Source organism: Sceloporus occidentalis, unplaced genomic scaffold, assembly GCF_023333645.1.
Source record: "Sceloporus occidentalis isolate IW3139 unplaced genomic scaffold, rSceOcc1.0.p SCAF_29, whole genome shotgun sequence".
In the NCBI taxonomy this organism is placed as follows: Eukaryota; Metazoa; Chordata; class Lepidosauria; order Squamata; family Phrynosomatidae; genus Sceloporus; species Sceloporus occidentalis.
In genome coordinates, this window is record NW_028317009.1 from 1,159,367 (window position 1) to 1,181,301 (window position 21,935).

The 21,935-nt window shown below is 42.5% G+C and overlaps 3 protein-coding genes across 3 annotated transcripts; 1 reads left to right on the plus strand and 2 right to left on the minus strand.

Annotated features, from left to right (window-relative positions):
• Positions 1-3,102: 3,102 nt before the first annotated feature.
• LOC149299100 (protein phosphatase 1 regulatory subunit 3E-like) lies at positions 3,103-4,146 on the minus strand. The gene has a single exon (XM_089486589.1). The coding sequence runs from the start codon at positions 4,144-4,146 to the stop codon at positions 3,103-3,105; it is 1,044 nt and encodes a 347-aa protein (XP_089342715.1).
• An 8,154-nt stretch (positions 4,147-12,300) lies between these two features.
• LOC149299101 (uncharacterized protein C16orf46 homolog) lies at positions 12,301-13,662 on the plus strand. Its single transcript, XM_089486590.1, has 2 exons — positions 12,301-12,489; positions 12,655-13,662. Exons 1-2 carry the CDS (start codon positions 12,301-12,303, stop codon positions 13,660-13,662), a joined length of 1,197 nt encoding a protein of 398 aa, XP_089342716.1.
• A 2,073-nt stretch (positions 13,663-15,735) lies between these two features.
• Positions 15,736-21,076, minus strand: LOC149299102 (ATM interactor-like). Its single transcript, XM_089486500.1, has 4 exons — positions 21,035-21,076; positions 18,239-18,364; positions 17,773-17,972; positions 15,736-17,521 (listed from the first exon to the last, which is right to left on the minus strand). The coding sequence occupies exons 1-4, from the start codon at positions 21,074-21,076 to the stop codon at positions 15,736-15,738; spliced, it is 2,154 nt and encodes a 717-aa protein (XP_089342626.1).
• Between the last annotated feature and the right edge of the window lie 859 nt (positions 21,077-21,935).

The following is a 21,935-nucleotide window of genomic DNA, read 5'->3' on the forward strand; positions in this document are numbered from 1 at the left end:
TATATATGATATATATATAAGATATTGCAGGCAATACTATATATACAATATTTTATTGTATGTTAATCATCCATAACATCCATTGTTATTTCCTAAATATATTTGTCTGCCATTAACATCAACACTTTCAAAAACAGCTAATGCAGGTTCACTAAGCAATGATTAGGCTCAGTGACTATTAATGATAGAAAATATAATTATTTTATTTAATATTATATATTTTATTTTGAATTCTTTAATATTTAATTATATTATTAATTATACAGCTATTTTTTATTATTTAAGATGGCTGATGACCTGATAACTCATGACCTCTGGCTAATACTGGGGAATTATTCTGGTGCCTATTACAGAGCGGACTGTCCCTGGGCTAAATCCAAGATTAATTATATGGTGTTACGGTAACGCTATACCAATTTCCGATCACTACGTTACACAGACTTCATCAAGAAGACAAAAATGTAATTATTCAATACCAACAAACTCATTTCGGTCGGTTCTAAAATTCTTAGGTACCTTAGGTGTTCTTAGGTATCAGGTATTTCCTGATACAACTTTTTGAGAGCCTCAAAAAAATAATGAGAGGCATGGGGATCTTTTAAGCCTGCCTCATTCATGCGTACGTGCAATTCCAAATCTCGTACGTGGTAACAGCCAGTGAAGCAGAAGGTCCTGGGAATACATCAGCTGTCATTGTTCCTAGTAACACCAGACAACTTCAGCAGAATATTTTAAACAGCAGATAACCCTTTGGCTGGCAATGTGACCTGGTGTGTAATCAGTGCTGCTTCATATCAACGGGGAACCAAACTGGAACATTACCAAGAGATTTCCATACCTCACGAGCGAAAATGCATGCCCTCCATAGGCTGTTCTATGGGTCTCAATTATCAGGGACAGTCATAGCCAACATAAGGCTTAAAGGCATCGCCTAGTAAAATTGAGTTTCGTTCCATGGAGGACTATATCACTTGCTTAGATAATCTTATACAACAGAGGACAGTCTCACTTAATAGAAGGCACTCTCATTCAATGGAGAACACTCTCTAACCTGCTAAAAGCCAATGACATTCGAAAGAGAGCTATCTCGATCACGGAAAGGCAATATCATTGGGCAGAGAGTAATCTTGCTTATGGAAGGCAGTCTTGTTTACTGGAAGGCATTATTCAATGGAGGGCAGGCAACAGATTAGAAGGTCCTTACAGGAGACAGACATCTTTAAACATATTTTAAGTTCTTTGGAGCAAACTGTGGCATCTCAAAGAGTCTGCATGTTTGTTTGTTTCCTTTTGAAGAACTTAAAATGTTTGGAAGGGTAGACTCTCCATTACCTGCCTATTTCCCTATAAAACACAGTGGAGATCAGAGATGGACCAGAGAGGGGTTTTTAGCCCTGTCACTGACCTGTCCTTCACCGTATAGAAAAGATTGTTCTAACCCACCCGCAATGCTTTCTTACTGAATAGCTGTCTCATACAAGACACTCACACCAATACCGTATAGCCGATCCAAGATCAATCTAAGTAAAAGATAGCAGCCTGGGTCATAGAAACAGTCTCTAACCCACGTGAGCATTAATAATAATGATGATTCCATTCACTTGCCTTTGATCAAGTCTTTGAAATCTAGCACGCTTTATGAAAAATGGCAAATTCAAGACCTGTCTGCGCGTGTTAGAAGAATGTTAGTTCTATGATCAAAAGCAATAATGTGTATCAGACAGCTAGCAGTCACACCATACTCATGTGTTGTACAACACGATAACATGAAAATTACATTTGAAATATGTGGTGACAAGATAAGTATATCTGCAGTAGGTGGAAGCCCACATTGTGTCAAGCCCACATCTGTTAAGGTAAAAATAAATTTGGTAAATACAGAGACAATGTTTTCTGCATCTTGCAGCACAGAGACTCAATTATTCAGGGATGACCTGCTTAAGGAATACCCCTACGTTCAATAGAACCTCAAGAATACAGAAGAATGCATAGTCTATTTCATGACAGCCTTACACAAACCGTCCTATACTAACATTTAAGCAAAATGCTGTGCTGTTTAAACAAAATTATGTTTTACACAAGAGAACATGATGAAGACATCACAGAGCTTTGCTGGTGAATACTCATACTGAAAGCCACTGGGAGATAAGAATGAAATTAACTAAGAATTCTCAAAGGAATGGTAAAATTCTGTCTGGTAACCCTGGACTGCACCTTGCTGAAGATGCATCTGGCATCTATAAGGCTGACCATGTTAACCTTGAATTATTTGATAAACCAGAAATCCATAGCTCAGTGAAGGCTATGCAATGTGACACACAATATGTGGGCATATACAGAATAGAAATATAAAAAAAAGTTGAAAAAAAAATGTGATTAGTGGAACACTAAAATACACATTGTTTGGACAAACACTCAAATAACTTGTTTGCTGAAAACACTCATTAACACATTACTAAATAAATACATATTATATAAGGTGAGCTGTGGATGCAAGGATTTGTAAGACCACTGGTGTAACAGCAACAGCACTTGAGATCTGGAAAGAGACAAAATAAGGAGAAATACAACTCAGTCATCTGTGTTTTCATATAAAAATACATTTTTTTCCATGATAAGTGACTGATCCTTCCATCCAGACAGGAGTATTGTAAATCAAGGAGAAAAATCAGAGGCAGTCAGATTCCTTCTTAAGTCTTGTTACCTCCAAGGCATGATGGCACTTTCCAAAGATTCACACTTAACTCTTTCAGTGTGTGATGGTTCTGTGGCACTTGAAGGATTAAGACTGGCTGTTCACCATCAGATAATTCCCTTTACCTTTAGTTGTAAATCAAGGCATGAGGCTTACTCCTCTGTTTTTCTGTAAATTAACCTGTTAGGTGTATCCACAAAAGTATAGGTGTTTCTGCCAATACCATTTGAGTTATGTCTTCTTTGTCATGTAACAGCCACTATCCTATAATTAACTTTTCTTAATTACACCTCCAAGTCACTTTAAATGCCTCATGTTTGAAACAGGGGCAATACCTAGTGGCACCACCACACTAACTAATGCCATAAGAGGGGTACCTGGACCTCTGGTTTCCCCTCCTTTCGACCTTAGATGAAATGGATCCAAGCACTGTCCAGTTCCTTGGGAGGAGAGACAGTGGCTCTTTGACTCTTGACCTTGTAGTTGTGCCCATCATTGTTGTCCCAATACTCGGCTCCACACACCCGGTACCGGATGGCAAACTCCAGGAACCCCTCCTTGTTGAGTAAGGCAGGGCACAGCAGCTTGAAGGAGAACTTGTCAGTGTATCTGTCGCTGAATCCCCTCTGGTACCCAGCCAAGACCTCATTAGAGGTCTTCCAGGAGTCCACTGTGTACCTGACCACCACCTCCTTCTCGTAGGACAGGTTGAGGACCCTCAGCTCCCCTGTAATGCTGAATGGGTCAGTGTGAAGACTCTCTAAGCACACCCTACGCTGTCTGACCACATCCAAAAAGTCAGGTTTCGTTCCTGGGTTGGTAAAGAGTGGGTCCAAGTAAAAAGAGCTAGAGACAGGGCGGAAAAGCAGTGCACTAAGCTCCGCCCCCGCGGGACATGCTTCCCCGCAGCGCAGCCCGGCCAGTACGTGGTGAGGAACCCTGGGCAGGTCTGCGTTGCTGTAATGCCGGACAGAGGTGAGCTCCAGCCCTAGGGAGTCTGCAAATCTCACCACCTTTTTTCTAGGGGCCACCACTTCCAGATGTCTTCTCTCCGCTGGGGTTGGAAGGGATTTGGCTCTCCTGCGTGCAGTGGGACTTTGAGGGGCTAACGAAACCTCTCTGCCCCGGGTGACTGGCTTGCTCTGCTCCTTGCTCTTATCTGCGAGTTCCTCTCCATCATCATCATCCTCATCATCCTCCAGGTTTTCTGGGCTGTCCCCGTACAGCACGGCCGTGCAGCTGAAGTTGCGAGGCAGGAGGTGGCGGTGAGTGGGCATGGTGTCCATGCACCCGGGGCAGTTGCTTGCGCTGTCTGCCCGATCACCGGTACATGAGAGGCTGTATGAGTGGCTGTGGACAGGGGGCAGATGCTGCTGGGGCTGACGTGTAGTGACGCAAGTCGCATCTTTGCAGGAACCACAAGCTGCACTGGGGGAGGAGGCAGAAAGCATCATCAGGAGGACCCTTTCTAAGCCAGGAGAGCAGGGCGGCCGGGTGGGCAGCAGATCGGGGTCTGGGAGCTTGGCACGGGAGAAGCTACCTTCCTGCACCCGCAGCAGGTGCTAGTCTCCCGAGGCTGGGGCAGAGAGCTGTGAGCCTTGGTGCAGCTCTTTCATTGCAGGAGCTGAGGAGTGACTGCCCCCTCTCTCCTTCCCAAGCATTTGTCATTTAACTCTCTGCCATGGGAAGCCAATGAGATGCTCCAAACAATGCCTGCAACTGGAGCAAGAGCCCTCTTCTCAGGGCAGTGACAGGGCACATGCCAGGGCTTCCTGACACTGCAATGCCAGTACTTCATGATAAAGACTGCATTCCCAGGCAGAGTCTGTATAGAAATGCATTTCAATGTAACCCGTACAGAATAATTCAGTATCCTATCCAGTACTCCAATGTGATGGTGTAGACCAAGCAATGTCAGCACGAGAATACATTTCCATTACATGTAATGCCAATATGCCAGTTTATTATGTCGATGCAAGTGCCCATCTATTAACTCATACATGCCAAGTGTAATAAGCCATTAACATGCAGAGCACTGGATAATGGGCATACACTAAACACCAGTCTGGAGCCTTTATTTAAAGGGTCAGGGTTAGTGAATGTGCCTTTTATATCTTAATGACCAGGAGCCTCTAAATGAACAGTTTATCTGAAAGTGTTGCAATGACAGTAAGCAAACGCTCTGAGTTATTTGGATATAAATATAATGTATGAAATGCATTATAAACACAATGCAGGCACTCATAATGGAATGACATTTTAGAACAGAGTACCAGCCAAAGTGTATGATTGTGCAGTCAGTGCCTGTATGCCCTCTGTGAAAGAGGTTTAAGGATGATCACATTGACATATCTTCCATGCTGACACCTAGAGAGAGCAGATCACCCTCATCATCCAGCTGTACGCAGGTATGAGCGTCTTGCCATTATACAGCATGGGATCTCCATTCACCTAGTGGTCCTCTCCCTCAGCACAACACTAGAACACTCATTAAAGATGCATTTGACAAGCCAGAAGCTGTTCAAACATTCTTAAGGTTTTAAAGCGTTCATCTTGAGCATGCTGCCTCTTATCAACCATCACTGCCATCCAACCCAATTCTCATCATTGCTTTAAAGATCTCCATAACATGCCTCCCACTCCAAGTGTATTACGCATACCATATGAGACTGAAACTACAGAAATGCAATATCTGCTCCCAGTGCATGTCTGCGTCTATAAAAAGCTCAGGCAGGAGAACGAGGCTGGTGAACACAAACAATTAAAGAAAATCTATTTTTATTAAATGCGTTTCCCTCTAATTATGGCAAATAAACTACAAGTATCTCAATAATTCCTCAGCGTTGGTAAAATGTATTTAACAATTCATTATCAACTAAAGCTGGTCATCTGACGGTGCATCTGGTGCATTACAGAAAGTAATTCTTCTTCACCATGCTTAGGGCTATTCATTCTAAGCATGATCACGTAGTAGCTCCTGAATCTTGCAACAATACAAGACCTTGATGACTAAAGGCCAACGCAGAGGTTAATTCATCACACTTCAGTATGTGTTATGAAGGGTCAACCTCTGTCATTCTCTTCTACGAGGTCTACGAGGACCCTTCAAAATGCATAGCAAAACACAAGATAGTATCACATCTGTTAAATTGGTCTTCTATAGAGTTAAATAATTGAGATGAAAAGTCTCATCTCATAGATCAGTGAGTAAATCCCAAAGTGAGAAAAGGCTAGGATATGGTCTCAGCATGATAGAAAAAAAAGATAAGAGGTGTGATAACACAATGCAAAGGAACGGTCAAGATTATTTAGGCTACCTCAATCCCTTACAGTCCAGTCTCCATGGAGACAGGGATCCTCTTTAGTCTTCGACACAGGAGATAAACAGAACATGGATAAGTAGTTTCATCGCATACACAATCCTATGTGTATGGAGGTGTTTATATAGTTGCAGTTTTGGACTACCAGTCCTACAACACTTCCCCAATCCCAAGCGGGAAGAACATCATGGGAATCATAGTTCATTGCAGATGGTGTTACAGAAGACTTATATCACAATGTTCCGATGTTTGTTCAGAAATAATGGGATTGGTTTTTATTATCAACCTTTAAGCTGTTTGAGTGGCTTTTGAAGGGCTGATTGGAAAACCATGGTGTGAAGGTTAATACCCTGAGTTCTGTTCTCAGACAGGTGGTCCAAAGAGGTTGCTCGGCTAAATCTGGTCTGTCTTAAAAATTGCCTTCAAATTGCAATTATTTATCCCTCGTTTTAGGTCACAGGACAAACGTTCATTGATATTCCAGAAAGGACAATTTCCAATAGAATGAAATCTCTTTAGGAGAATTCAATAAAGTCCTAGAGTCAGTAATTGTTTTTAAAGGGAAATCTATTGGGGACCAACTTTAAACATACCGCAAATTCACAAAGGTTTTATAGTATATAAAAGGTCCATTTAATTGCTTTGTATGGCCAAAATAGGCAGCAACCAAGCCCTAATACAGGGGCTTACTAAATTGCAGCCTCCAGAACAGTTTCAAAGGAATCTGAGGTTAGATATTGGAGATAGACTTTTGTGGGTAGCAGCTGTGCTATTGGTTCCATAAATATTATTACATTTTTTTCACGCTATTCCTAAATCCAGGAAACGCTATTTCATACAAGTGTGATATATTACAATATGAGACTTTGATGAAAAATTATTGTGGTTTCAACTCCCTCTCTTCACTATTCATTATGATGAGCTTACAATGGGATGTTTCTCCAATAAAATGAACTGAGCTCACCCTGTATAATGCATAATTCATTGGGTGAGGAGACTTTGAAGACATCTCGCTGATTTATCTACACATTATACAGGGTAAGCTCTTCCTGCAGCAGAAACTCTCTTGGGCTTTCAAAATAAATAGTAAAGTGAAGGAGCTGAAGCACAACTCTCCTGCAATCTCCCCCTTTAGTGCATAGATCCAATATATATACATATACATATGGCCAATTAGTGAAAGGATGCTGGACAGGTTAGACAGAGATACTGGTTACTACCACTAGCGCTCCAACCCAGTGGCATCTCTCTGATCTTTCCTGATCCATCACAAGGAGAAAAAACATAGATCATGTATGCAAAAGGGTAAAAATGGACCAGTTTATAACTTAAATTAGGGCCAAAAATAGACAATCCTGGGTTCTAATGATTACATACCTACAAGGCTTAGTATACTTGTTCCTGCCAATCAGTCCAACCTTTTGAACCCCATTATAACCAACATGTTACATCTTGGGCTCTAAGTAAATATTGCTTATATTTCACAGAGCAAGTTGGTCTCGCTCACATGGCATTGACACATAGGCAATGAAATATCTCCCTAATCAACACCAAGCAATATCTGTTGGGATCATTCATCTTTCAGCCGGCACTGGTATGGATCTGTATAGAACAATAATAACCTTTTTGTGGTGTCTGAAGGACACATCCTGACTCATTGTATATTCTAGTGCTGCTGCAAGGCATCACTACCTTAGCATATAGCAGGGGATATGTTAGATCTGTTTTAATTAGAACATAAGGTACACGGTGGTATAATACAGGCTGCCGAACCACAATCAAATTATACTATTCCAGTTCTTTAAATGCCCGGCAGCAAAAAAAGGCACTTATATTTCAGGGCAGAATGAATACAGATGCAATGATGGCAGAAAACCCTTACCTATCTCTAAGACTCTTAGCTGTCCTATGCATTAAAGTGCGTATAATGGCTGGAATGTACCTTCAAGGGCCGACTCGGCTAGTGGCAGAGGGGCTACACTACTGAGGGGCTACACAGGGCCAGAATGCTTGTGAAGGTTTATTATATGACCTCGCAGTACTAGCGTAGCAGCTTGCACTATGTGCGTATTGCCCTGGAGAATGATGTCTGTATGTTAGTGACTGTGTGTGTTAGAGTAAGTGTGTGTTAGTCTGTGTGTATTAATTGTGGTGGGGGTGGGGGGAGCATGGCTTTATATGCCCGCCCGGCCAGAAGGTGCCAGAGCTCCTTTGTGTACCCTTAAGCTCTTAAGGGCAACGGGTTGTCCTTAAACCCATTAATGACAATGCATTGTGAGCCCGTACATGTAAGGGTTTTGTCGTGAAGGGGTTAATGCTTTACACTGTTACAATGATGTTCTCCCCTAGATGTCGAATTACTAAGGGCCAGGTCGCCCCAATAATAGCCAAGAGATGAATATTATGGAAGATATAATCTTTCAGCATTCATTGCATTTATAGGAGAGCTTCAGAAATTGTCCATCAGAAGGGAAGCATCTCAAGCTTATTTTATTCAAAGTTAAAATATTGAGCCGGGACTATTTCTGACAGTTTTGGAGATTCCTGATAATTGGTGAATTTGCTTAACACTCTAACCTGATATGGCTTCCAATGAAACGTAAAAGAACAGCGAATATAACATTGTTTACTGACTCGGGGAAGAAAAGTATCGGCAGTAAATATTTCACGCAAGTAGCTATTTAGCTTTGCTGTAAAAACAAACATATTCTCGCATATAACGTTGGGCTGCGAGACTATCCACTGATGAATCCGTTTGAAGGTTTAAATCTAGCCGCTGTGTTTACTTTAGACTTTGGCAAGGTCAGGATCCAGACGGAGGAAGAAATGGCTCCTAAATATGAAAGGAATGTTAAGTGCTGGAGGCAGAGTGCAACACGTAAAAAATAAGTAAAAAATCACAATACGGAGCAGGCTATCCTTTATCCAGACCCGGCTACCTATCAACACGGGCGAATACAAAGTAATGATCCATACGTACTGTATACCCCCATTTACAGCTACTTATGGGAGATATATATACCAAAGAAATAATCCTTTCAAAATGAACTTCACCGTGTTGGGGGGTCCTTACAGAAGATACAACTTCTGCTGCGATGTCTAAAAATCAGTCTTATCACCATAGCAACCAAAAAACGATCAATTTTATTATTCTCAATTTTAGTGCCTAGTGCTCCTTTTTCAGCAGAGGGCCGGGTGGGCAAGCTTGTTCTTCGTAAGACTGTGAAGGACATCAGTATATCCTCTGGGATCTCATGCAGATCTCTGCACGTACCCGTCAACATGCATCACATGGATCACAGCGGTGATCAGTGGGTAACCCGAGCCTTTGCCCCACTAAACCACGAAGCTGTGTAATACGGTAACTTTTCTATTAGAAGATCAGCCCCGATGGTTTAGTTTGCCTGCGATCTGCCCTTCCACAAGGTGAACGTTCAAATAGACATTTCTACACCTGATTCACCTTTCACACAGGTACTCTGCATGTGAGACACGTCTATTCGAGAAGCATCGCCGGTATTGATCCTGCTGTCACTCACAATCTGGAAAATCCTTTGCTTTTTCATGTTAAGTGGCTACAAATCTATCCCTGGCGGTTTTATGAATTCTAATAAATTCATAATCCTACTGAGTTTTTGATCTCTATTGTACATAGTGAATACGAGTCAATAGGAGAAGCAACAGTGTTCCTAAAGGTGCAAATTTCATTGACCTTATGCTTACATTATATATATATATAATCGGGCATTATATTGACCATCGTACAAAATGCTGTTATCTGGGATTTGTCCATTTCAAGCACCCCGGCGATGTCTGACCTACTCCAAGAGCCTTAAGCGATAGCAACATGCCACAGAAATGAGTAATGAGCCGACGAGAGGTCCCGACCGCGAGAAACCACGCTATAAATGAATACAATCAATGCTGATTCTCTGATTTATCATCCATCCAGGGCGCTACATTGTTATTATTTTTTATTTATATAGCGCCAACAATTTACACGTCGCTTTATTTGATACGTTTTGCGGGATAAAAATCTTTCTTGATGGGCATTCTGCAATTTGTTGACAGAAACGCTTTAGAAGAGATATATCCCCACATCCGTAGCAATGATACACGCTGTAAATGTTTACTGATCTCGTCGGCTCTACCTGTTAAATAAATGTGTTATACATGAATGATTTTCCTGTCGGGGAGCCCGGTTAGTAGAAGTGGTCCGGTTCTTTTCTATGCCGGAGTATCTGTTCAGAAGCATCCTATATCCGCAGTGTAAAGGAAGGTAGTCTGCTGTGTGTCTGCAATGCATGACAATGGAGACCCTACCCCCACCACACAGGACCAAGGTCACAACAACGACATCAGGGTCACTCTGCCCATACACCTATGTCACTTCCTGCCAGTCCCCCCCTCCCTCTGTAACCCCTTCCCTGCCATCTCACAGCTATATGTTGCTCCAGCAGTTAATGTGTTAAACGGCAGCTCTCAGCACCGTCTCGTACAGCGTCACACGTTATGTGACATACAGGGTACCAGGAGAACAGTACCGGGGATCAGCTGGATTCCTATTGGACAGATTCCGTCTGTGGATCACATGGCTGCTGGGATCACGTGACGCTTTCCAGTCTCTCCCCCCCCCCCCCGGCGACGTGAGAGGCCGATCAGCTGCTGGAGCTGGGATGCACGCGTTGCCATGGCAACAGCTGCGCTTTGTGCAGGGGGGCAGCGGAGGCCTGGGCACCGCGCACCGATGGAGCCCCGGAGCAGGGTGAGCTTTACCGGCGTGTATCGTAATACAGATCCGGGGCACAGACTCACTGAACGTGCTTAGCTTCATATTACATATATATATATATTCTACATATTCTTACAAGTTATTATTATTTATATTATTTTTAGTAGATGTAGCGATCGCTATTGTTATTATTGTATAGTTTATATGATATGTCAACTTTTGTGAACACTCTACTAGATTTTGGAAACGCACAGTCATACACTGGTATTTCTATTCTGATTATTATTATTATTATTAATTACCATAGCAGCACCATATACCACAGAGCTGTACAACAGACAAAGCAAAACATATATAGTAAGTCACATCAAAATCTGTATTCACAGAAATGGAAAGTTAGGAGTGCCTGGTCTAAGGAGCTTACAATCTATTTACCTCTCTATCATCTATCTATGTATCTGTGTATCTACCCAGCGACTTTGTGTATAGCTGTGTATCCATTTTTTGTACATTCTGTTATGTTTGTAAACACATTTTCGAAGTATTGCGTAACGATCGAGTGTTTGGATACACGTGTACTGCGTGGCATGTTATTTTACATATTAAGGTCTAGGATTCAGATATGACTCCAGTTAAATGACGACGGCACTGGACCGGGATTGTGTAAAAAGTGGCAACTTTATAAGCGACCAACAAAATTGCTGATTGGATCATTCCAATGGTTGCTATGGTGATAAGGATACTTTTTAGCACCAGAGTCCCGTTCTTTATGGTTTTGAATCGGATTTTGTGATGTAAAATCATTAGCTCACGGAGTATCCCATTTTGTACTCCTTTTGCAGCTGTCCGAGGTGCCGCCCTAAAAAATGGCGTGGGGTACTAACATAACGCTACCTAATTATCATTATTCTATATACTGAGAACGTATTCCCTGAAGCGGGCCGCGTAATGCTTGGAAACAATGCCTTGTATCCGGTAAAAAATAAAATAAATGTGCAGAACCTTGTAAAATTCCACCAAAAATGTTAAAAAAAATGTAATTTTTAAAAATCCCAGTTTTTGCAAAATATTAAATCAACCTCTGCAAACCCCCCAGGATTCATTCACTATATTCAGACTTTCCATCCTGAACCCGTATGATTCCAAGTGATGTCCTAAAAGAGTCGTTGGAAGGGGTGCTGCTGCTGAGCATCGGGGTCATACATGACGTCGAAGTTGTTTCTACTTAACCAGACAACAGCTGGTTACAAATCTTTTTAATGCTTTATATAGTCGTACGCCGGAAACATATTTATCTATGATGTAATGACCTGCGTAATTATTTATTGCGGTAGGCGCCCTGGCGTATAGGCACATGGCTTGGTCTGTATATAGTTGTTTTTTTTTTTTTTTAATTAAGATAGATTATGAGTGAAATTAAATGTTTTGGAGTAATTTTGTATCTGAATATTATTATTATTATTAGATTTATTATTATTTATTGTTTTAAATAGCACCTTCATATTCCATAGCGCTGATATTTTTGCTTATTACAGATTTAATTAAAAATGTCAATGGCTACCCCAGAAGGTGTGGTAGAATATCGTGACCCCCCAGAAGACATTAGATGTAGCAGCCGCGTTTACTATGAAAATAAAACCGAACAGCAGCTTGTTGAAGAGCTCGCTGGGATCAGTGATAAAGTGTTTGAAGACCACCAGAAATCGATAGAATGCTTCACAGGGAGAGGATGGGAAGCAGCCGTAAGTAGTTGGATTTTACGTGCGTGAACAGTCATGGAAATTATCAACCCAAAACGTCACTTTATACCAATACATTTCCTTCAAGTCTAGGAACGCCCATCATAGTTCTACTACTTATTAAATATAGGGCACTGATATGCGCGCTTTAATTCTTCTTTTAAATAGGTGTGTGGTTGGGGTGCAGTTTCTTCAACCAGCTGTCTACAGCCTCAGAAGAAAACAAGAAAGCCTAAATCAGAAGCAACCTCAGACTGTATCCTCTGCTTAGAGATGTGTCACATCACAGACAGTAAGAACGGAACTCCTGAAGCTAAAAACACAACAGACTCATGGCAGGAGACAACAGAGCCCGAGCTCCGTCCCGATAATGGACCTTGTGCGGGAGGAAGCTTGCACTCGGCTTTCACCGGTCACTGCCCTTCTACTGCAACAGTTTCCAAAATAGAAACCTATTGTAACAAAGTGTCCGATACTCAGCCATCTAGTGACGGACAAAGACAAGACAAGGCGAATAGTTCTGAAAGAGATACATCTCCTGCCTCCGTTCAGGAAGCCAACTCTGGTTTCACGAATTCTTTAGCTACCAGCTATTTTTGTACAAAGGAACCACCAGTGTTAAGTTCTCCAGTGTTACTGCCTCCTCTCAAGAACGCAGCCAACAATGGATATGGTGTCCACAAGACAGAGAACATGTTTCAACTGCCTGAAAAGTTTCCTTCACAGACCTTTCCAGGAACTTCTGGAAATGCAGAGATTATTAACAAGATGGAGCCAAAGCTTGAGAAGAGGCTACTTGAGGGAATGTGGGATCTACCGAAAGAGCAGGCAAAACCGTTCAACTCACTCTCTTCTACGCCTCATATTTCAAAAACCCCTTCAAAAGATTCAGACCGCCTGTACCGGAAGTGTTCAGTGGTTACTCAGAAAACCAACTTGTCAAACGCCAATGCGCTTTCCATGAAACAAAATGGCGGTCCATCACAGATGGGATTTCTTCACACAAGAGCCACGCAGAACAAACGCAACGTCCGGCAGGATCTCAGGCACCGTAGTGAGATGAAGATGTGCAACAGAGCAAAATCGGCCACCAAACCTATGCTGTCAAATGCGATTTTGCCTTCACTAACAGTTACAAGGGTCCGAATCCCAGTGGTTCCCCATCGATTCTTATGAGAAGAAAACCACATGGGGGGGGGGGGATCCTTTTGTTTAAGATAAAATAAAGCAATAAGTGATGGCAATATATTCCAGTTTTCTAAATGTGTATGTAACAAAAATATCTAAAGATTGTTTCAGACATTAACTACCTCTATTCTTCTAACGTACACTGCCGTTCAAACATTTTGGGTCACTTGGAAGAGTCCTTGTTTTTGAAAGGAATGCAAATTTTGTTCATCAAGATGTTGGTAATGTTATAAATGACTATTGTAGCTGGAAACAGCTGATGTCTTAATATGCCCTTTATCACTCCCATCACTCCTGTGTTCCAATGGCCCGATGTATTCGCTAATCCATGTTAAAAAAGGCTAATTGTTAGAAAACCCCTTTTGCAATTATGCTGCAGCAAGAAATGTTCTTGTATACCAAAAAAAAACAGCAAATTGACCCCAAACTTCTGAAAGGTAGTGTATATTGTAGCGCTATACCAATGAAATGGGTATATACTGTTGATGGAGTGAAATTTTCAATATTTATTGATATAAAGAAATAGCAATGCCTATAACACATTGTTTAGCTTCCATTCATGTATTGTTGATGAAAGTGTTCTTTTAGAACACATTTTTAAGGTAACGATTGTGATGGCAGCCTAGTTTGCTTCTGATATGGGGATAGACTACTACTTCTCCCCATGATGATGTCATAGTGAAATGCATCACAATTCCTACATGTTCCTGGCCCTTCTCGGACAATAAAGCACAGAAAAGTCCCAACTTTTTAACTACAGTGCAAATATCCCAAGGGTCCATCCTATGTACTTCCATTGGGTACATGCAATCTTTTTGTCTACAGTAATATTTTTTTTTACTTTACATACAGGAACCTGTAAAAACGGAACCTCTATGGCGCTTGTCCACTAAACGTGTGCTAATGTCTACCAGATCATGTCTTTCACACGGTGCATAGCTCTTCTGCACAGTCGATTAGACACAGGCCTTCTTACAGCTAATACCCACGAAAGCATGGTATGAATAAAAAAATATAATTATAATGAAAAATGTTTATAATGAGACGTTTACATTTCTCTTCCATGAAGCTTTTAAGAGAGCTGCAGATGAGACGAGATCGTATAGGAAAACACCCGATTAGAACTAATCTTTTAAGGAGGTGCGTTTTTTTTTTTTGTTTTTTTTTTAGATCTAAAACGCTAAATTCAGAGCGTCTGACATTACAATAAATTATAAATGAAGCCTTTTGTGATAGGGATGTGGTTCCTATGCAACCAACAGTACTAATACATAGATGATTTTAGTAAAAGGTGGTATTATACAACAGTGCATGAATAATAAACATGCTGGCTGGTAGGGCGTTAGTGGGTGTTGGAATGTGTTACTGTACTACACAACACACACAAAAACTATATATAATTATAGGCTTCTTTACAAAAGGAGCACGTTCTGCCTTTTCAACTCGTCTTTGTCGCTCTTTTTGCTCCCATAAAAAGTAAGGTTGTATTATGAATATATTTCTTTTAGCACCGGTATTAAGTATCCTAGCATTTATAAAGTAAAAAAAACCAAACATATTTTCTATCGGCACAGCTCATGATCCAAGCAGCTGATGCATTGACAGTCAAAAGCCGATTAATAAAAAACACACACAACGCTGTATTGTTCAGACCATATATTCTTTATCACCATATAAATAATTTACACCAAAAAAAAACAACAAAAATAAATAAAGTGCTTTCTCTAGGGTACAGCCATTATACAAAATAGACCAGACCTCTACAATGTATGGCATCCATATAAATATACATGCGTTTCCCGTCATCACATTTCAATAATTTAAAACGGTCTTTTGCAAGCCACTGTTCTATAGCACTCCTCTCCTACAAGAGAAAACGTGCATGAAGTGATCTGGCTTTCAACACACTATGGAAAGATTCAAAAGAGGTTTGTTCTTTTGGACAGCACAGTAAAGCATGCAAGCCAAGACCTGAAATAGAAGCAGTGGAGATACAATGATTTGGGGTTGTTAAATATCGCTTATTTATTCATCGGCATTGTCAGTTTTGAGGAGTAAAGATCAGTTCTGTGACTTTTCAGAGAACAGAGAGAAGAGCTCTTCACAGGTCTGAGTTTCGACAGAACTGAATTGAGACTCGATCGTGTTCCATGCCAGGTCTGCGAGAAGAAAGTCGCCCATGGCCGTCTGAGTCTCGTTACTCGTCAGGAATAAGTTTCCGAGGTGATCGAAGCAGCTGTCGGTAGTCTGGGTCTCGGCACTGTTTAGCTGTACCTGGCTTTCCAGGCCGTGACACGCCATGTTTTTAGTGTCTGGCGTAACATCGGCATTGCTTTCGCAGTCTGACAGTTCGTGGTTCAGCGAAAAGCTAGATTGTTTCAGGATGCCACCTAAAGGCAAGTGAGAACTATTGTCAAGAAAGAAGTTCAGATCCGTTTGTGTCTGCGTATCAAACATCTCCATCCCGAGAAGACCAGAGTTTCCTTTGTTAGAATAGGACTGAGCAGAATCTTCGGAGAACAGAAAGTCCGTTTGGGTTTCGATATCTAGATATTCTGAGTTGAGGTTGCCCAGCTCGCTCTCCTCCGTTTGCGTCTGGATGTTGGACGCGGAAAAGAACTCCTCTATATCAAAATCTATTCCAGGATTGGGAGGGCAGTTTGAGGCTAAATTGGTTTCTGCTCCTGTCCCAACATCCGTCAGCAGACTTCGACTGTCCAGAGATTGGGTGGACATGTTATCGGATAAGATTTTTTCAAGGTCACTCAAAAGTTCCATTGTTTGGGTTTGGTTATCGGTCATATTACTGTTGGTGAACGCGCCATTGTGCGCGTGAAAGTTTATGTAAGGCGCAGACTTAATAGACTCTTCCCTTAGTTCTTTAAGATCATCTGCGTTAAGTAGATTTTGGTCCAGAGACCCAGACAGGAAATCATTTTCCGTCTGGCTGGTTTGGGTTGACACGGTGTAAAGAGAGTTACCTCCGTTAAAAAGGTTTTCGCACATGACAGCTTGGTCCACATGCAGGGTGCTCTCTCTTGAGAGATCGCCATTCGTCTGAGTCTCTCGAGAAATCCCACCTGGAAAACAAGGATTTCTGTTGGTCTCTGACCGAGCAGTTGAAGTTAGGTCAGAATTTTGTTGAAAAGTCTGGGTCTCGACGTTAATCGGCAGAGAAACCTGAGCACCGAACGATAAGTCTGTTTGAGAACAAGAGGATATCGAAGATTCAGTAGGCCAGGAACCCCCTGACAAAATATTGTGTGCAAAATAGGATAAATCGGTCTGAACGTCAGATGTGATACTGTTTTTAGAAGAGACGCCGTTGACGTCTGACTCGTTACACAGCGGTTTATCCAGACTTACTTGGACAAAAGAGTTCATGGGATCAAGGGAGCCGTAACTTGCATTCCTAGAAAGCGAGAGGTTGGCAGGCACGGGGACTTCGTTCTCCACGGTCTGAAGAACGGCTCCATTGTAGTGAGGCACTATTTGCACGGTAGTCATTACCGAGCCGCGATCATTCACTGCAACGACCACCGGTTTCACAGAACATGCAGAGGACGACAGCAAAACCGGCAAGTGAGCGACTTGCATTACTGGTAACTTAATGAAAGCCAACTTCGGCTTGGGCAGGAGCAGCTTCTGAGAGGGATTTGGTTGCGAATGGGAGCTTTCTGTGACATCGCTGCTGGTTTCCGCCGAGGGTGGGGATCTTGAACGTTCAATGTGCTTGTCTTCAGTAGCGTACACAGCGGGTAAGTCATGTTTCACAACACTTTCCTCATTTACAGTTTTCTGGTTTTGCACGGAAGCTTCAAGTTTTCTTTTCTTAACAGGGGGGTCTCTGCAAGCAAGAAGAAACAGTTACGTTAACAAGAAATTTAATTTAGCAATAGAGAGGGAGTGAGAGATAGAGATAGAGTACGACTTAATATTTCAAATGAAGCAAAGTTTTCATGAACGCATTTAAAGAAGATCACAAAGTATGTGAAGATTATTGGACCACGTTACAGCAGACGCCGATTCCAGTTGAGACTTCCGCTCGGTGTTTCCCACCCAGTATGATTGTAGTCGATCCCAGTGCAGACGTCTCACCTGTGCTCAATGGGAATCTCATGGCCCATCCGGTGGGTATGCGAGAGCAGAGCCGTCCTGCTCGCGTAGGGACAGCCGCAGGTACAGCGGAAAATCTTCCCGCAGTAACCCTCGTGTCTCTTTAGATCCCATTCTGTGCCGTAGCAGTTTCCACACTTGTCGCACTTGTGCTTTTTTTCAGCGTGCATCTTCATGAAATGCTAAAATACACGTGATAAACACATTCGTTGGATTACGATTGGAAAGCAGACACGTGGACGGCATTGATATCGCATTACCTGGTTTTAAAGCAAAAGAGTCAATTAAAAATTGTAAGTTTAAAAGCAATAAAAATGTATAATGTCATTTTTATTATATGTACACAAACAAATCATGGAGTGATAAAAAAATAAACTTTATAAATCAATCCTAAAAAAAAAAAAAAAAATACAAAAAAAAAAAAAGCAAAAAAAACAGCCAAACCTACCTGTTTTACGCGAGAGAACTGAGAAAAAGGCCTGTTTGTCCCTCTGGGGCAACCTTCAATCGGGCAGCAGTATAACTTCTGAGATGCTTTTAAATCTTTTCTTAACGTAGGATTGACAATCCCATCCTGCGAGGTGGGGGGGGGGGGGAGAAAATGTGAAATACCGCAAAATAATATTTAGACACCTTGTAGCCGATCCTCTCAGTGCAATAAACATTCAAAAGCAGAGACCAGCAATGTAACATTGCATTCCCAAATTCAATTTCCTTCTCCTCTAAGAAAATAATAATAAAATTATATATATACACATGGCACCAACCCTTGCTCTGGAAACTCCCCGCACAGATTATTATACAGGGCGGTTTATTGGCCTCCTTGTGGATTAACAAAGCATTCCACTGTTTTCCATGGTGAATTGTTACATTGGTGTCTCTCATTTAAACCAAATTCTTCCAAAGAAACACTCCAAGGTTACTTAGTAAAGTAGAATTCTGGTGCAAAGCGGTAGAGATGAGGAGTCAGGAAATAGAAAGTATAAGTCGACAAACTCAATATAATATAATATATTAATATATATAATGCCAGATTTTATTACTTTGCTAGAATTCTGCTGTTGAAGATCACACTTGCTCGTCTAATAACACAGGCTTTCCTGAAGATAATACTTGGAACGCATGCTGGGATGTCTTAGCCAAGGAGGTCACGCTGCTCCTTCTTGGAAAGTAAACCATGTTTGGTTTGGCATTGTATCCATTTACTCTGCTACTGTATCGCTCCTGCTATAATGAGCGGCTAGTGACACCGCTGCAGGAGACACCCGAGAGCATAATAATTATGTCAGGGACACATTATATCCGCTGCTACGCGTTACGGAGAGACCCTCACCACGGAACAATGCAACAGTGTAATCACCAACACCGTGTAAAACCTCAAAAGCCGGGGCCTTCAAACACTCCGATCAGGTGAGATTCTTTGATGTGCAAAAACGAGAAAAGCCTGAAAGCCAAACGCAACCAGGTTATAATTACAAACTCAACTCAATGTCATGGCACTAATGTCACTAGATTAGTGGAGCCAAAGGCCTTAAAGGAACATTTCTCCGGCTTTCTCTGTAGCAAGGTGTAGTCAGTCCTCCAGATACCCAACCAGCATGATAATGGAGGACAATTCATTTAGTAACCGGAATTGGTAATAATACGGAATATTAGAAGAAACAATGCACCTATTGCTATAATACTTCTCTTGCCCCCTTGGCCGCATGGATGGGAAGTGTGTTTTTTGTCATTACGGATACTTTAAAGCTGGTAGAAGATGTTGTTGTCAACGGTTGCTTTCCTTTAGGTGGCTTGAGCAGAGGTGCAAGATATGCCCTCAACTGAAGCATCTGAAGAAGGCCCACAAACAGAATCTCTAAAGACAATAGCTCCCCAACAATACTTCCTGAATATACAACAAATCTCTCAACTATGTTACTCCAGAAAGGGTCTGCTTTGAATAAAAGATCTGGAAATTGTTCATTAGATAGTCCATGGGGTCTCCTTCAGGTACACGTCAGGAAATTTTGAGACCCAGTATAAACGTAAGGCTGTGGGACCTCCGACACACCATCATCTCATATGTCCCCATTCATCTTCTTCATCCCATACTTTTGGCCCAGTGCTGATTTTCAGCAGAGTGACGCCAGGTTAAAAATGTGGTCTCTTTTAGGGACAACCTGGCATTGTCTGCAACTGAAGTCCCTCACTATTCCTGCAGCGCAGTTATGGGTCACCGAGTCCTCGCCAGCATCTCCTCCTCGTTCATGAATTCTCATTAACATATTGGCCGCAGCTCCCACTTCTCTCATGTTTCCTGCACCGTGCTCTTCCTCCCAGTCCTCTTCAGCATGCTGTTCTTTATACTTTCCTTTCTACCATCTGTTCTCCTCTCCATCCTTTTCAGTTTCCTTTTTCCTTGTTATTCCTCCGCAGTTTAAAAACCCAAATGCATTATCCTCAAGAATGTTCCATTCCTTGCCCTCCGACTCAAGCTCTTCTCCTGCCCCCAACCCCTCCTAACACCTTTCAGCAACCCCTGTTCTTCTTGTACTTTGGAGCCCCTCAATCACATTTGGTACATTATTATGTTTTCATTTCTAAACATCATGTTCCACAGAAAAATGTCCCCAAGCTTGAGCTTTAATACCACTTTAACCTGCGTTTATCTAGTTTTACTCAAACTGATCAGTAAGCGTTGGCAATGCTAGGATGTGATGGATTGTTAGCGTTGTGGTCCTTAACCATTAGTGAGCCAAACACAGACTGCTGGACAGTTGTGTGGCTCACATTCCTCTAGGAACAACGGTGTTCAGGATTTACTCTTCAGGGACGCTCCTTGTGCGTTTCCCACAGCACTGAACCCCAGATGGAGGTCCTGAATAAGCCAATTAGGGTGGGCAGCAGCATTTTAGGAGTTTCTTCATTGTGTATGGCGCGGGGAGTCCGGGAAGAGGGATTCCATGTTCTTCTGCATAAAGAACATCATTACTGAGCGATGGGCTCCCTAACCAAAAAGTATTGATGTCACCGATAAGTGTGAAATGTAATGCCTTAACACGGGGCTCATCACGCTGCGCCCTCTTTATTAAGTGGCAATTCCATGATCATTGGCACTCTCTGCTCCCACACTCTACAGGACCCTCCCTATTACCCTGCAGCATCTGCCCCTGGATGCCCCCACCTTCACTGCTCTGTGTCACCCCATTCAGAGTGCCTGTGACCATGTGGGCGTGGTTTATCGCCTCCCCACTCCCTGGACCCTAGCCCTCACCTGCACTCCATGGGACTTCACCAGGTGCATGTTGAGAGCCGGGGGGTTGGGCAGCACTTTCCCACATCCATTCACAGTACACAAGATGTTGTTGCGGACCTCCCGGGACAGCTCGCTCACGGACGGCTTCACAATCTCCCAGTGCTCGCACGAGTACGGCGAGCGGACCCTAGCCCCGCCCCCATCCATCCGGGCAGCCATGGCACCGCCAGCTCGGTGCCCCAGACACAGCCCGGCGTGAGTCCCCCCGAGGCCGCTAGAGAACTACTTCCGGGGGCGGGGACTGCAGACAGCAACAAGTTCATTGGCTGGAGAAATCCATATTTACATAAAGAGGCGGGTTTACGCTTATGGGGAGAGTGGTTTGTCTACTAGTACGCTGTACTGCCGCAGGTGCGAAATAAAACACTTTGCGCGGTGACAGTACCCTTCCGCGGTGTTACACCTGAGAAATAGTTCACAGGCAAGTTCTTTCCGTGTGGCGGGCCCGGACGGTCGGGGCGAAAACTACTTTATGTGTTCCTGGGCCTGGCCTCTCTATTGTGCGACGTGCACACCTCAGACATGGCAGTGGTTACTGTGGCATTATGTGACAGTCCGGCCCACTAACCTTTATACAATACAGTAAGTATTCACAAAGTAGAGTATAATACATTTCATTCACACGGTTTATCGATTATAATTTCCCGCTGGTTCTCTACACATTACTGGGACTTTTTGGGGCATCTGAGGGGGACTGTCTGTCCAGGCTGGCCCTGAAGTAAACTGAGGAAACACCTGGCAGGCCGCCGTTTGATAGTGCCCCATACTTCATATTCTGCTGAACCTATCCAGTCAGCGGCTTTTTAAACTGCAGGCCCACTTAGCCATTCCCAGTCTGGCCAGTCTA

What these genes read in the sequence shown, in the direction of transcription:
- LOC149299100 (XM_089486589.1), bottom strand. Translation starts at nt 4,146, where the DNA reads ATGCTTTCTGCCTCCTCCCCCAGTGCAGCTTGTGGTTCCTGCAAAGAT.
- LOC149299101 (XM_089486590.1), top strand. Translation starts at nt 12,301, where the DNA reads ATGGCTACCCCAGAAGGTGTGGTAGAATATCGTGACCCCCCAGAAGAC. An exon ending in GGAGAGGATGGGAAGCAGCC is followed by an intron (nt 12,490 to 12,654) that starts GTAAGTAGTTGG and finishes TCTTTTAAATAG; the next exon opens with GTGTGTGGTTGGGGTGCAGT.
- LOC149299102 (XM_089486500.1), bottom strand. Translation starts at nt 21,076, where the DNA reads ATGCACCTGGTGAAGTCCCATGGAGTGCAGGTGAGGGCTAGG. An exon ending in GAGTGCAGGTGAGGGCTAGG is followed by an intron (nt 18,365 to 21,034) that starts GTCCAGGGAGTG and finishes CCCACCTCGCAG; the next exon opens with GATGGGATTGTCAATCCTAC. An exon ending in AGTTCTCTCGCGTAAAACAG is followed by an intron (nt 17,973 to 18,238) that starts GTAGGTTTGGCT and finishes CGTGTATTTTAG; the next exon opens with CATTTCATGAAGATGCACGC.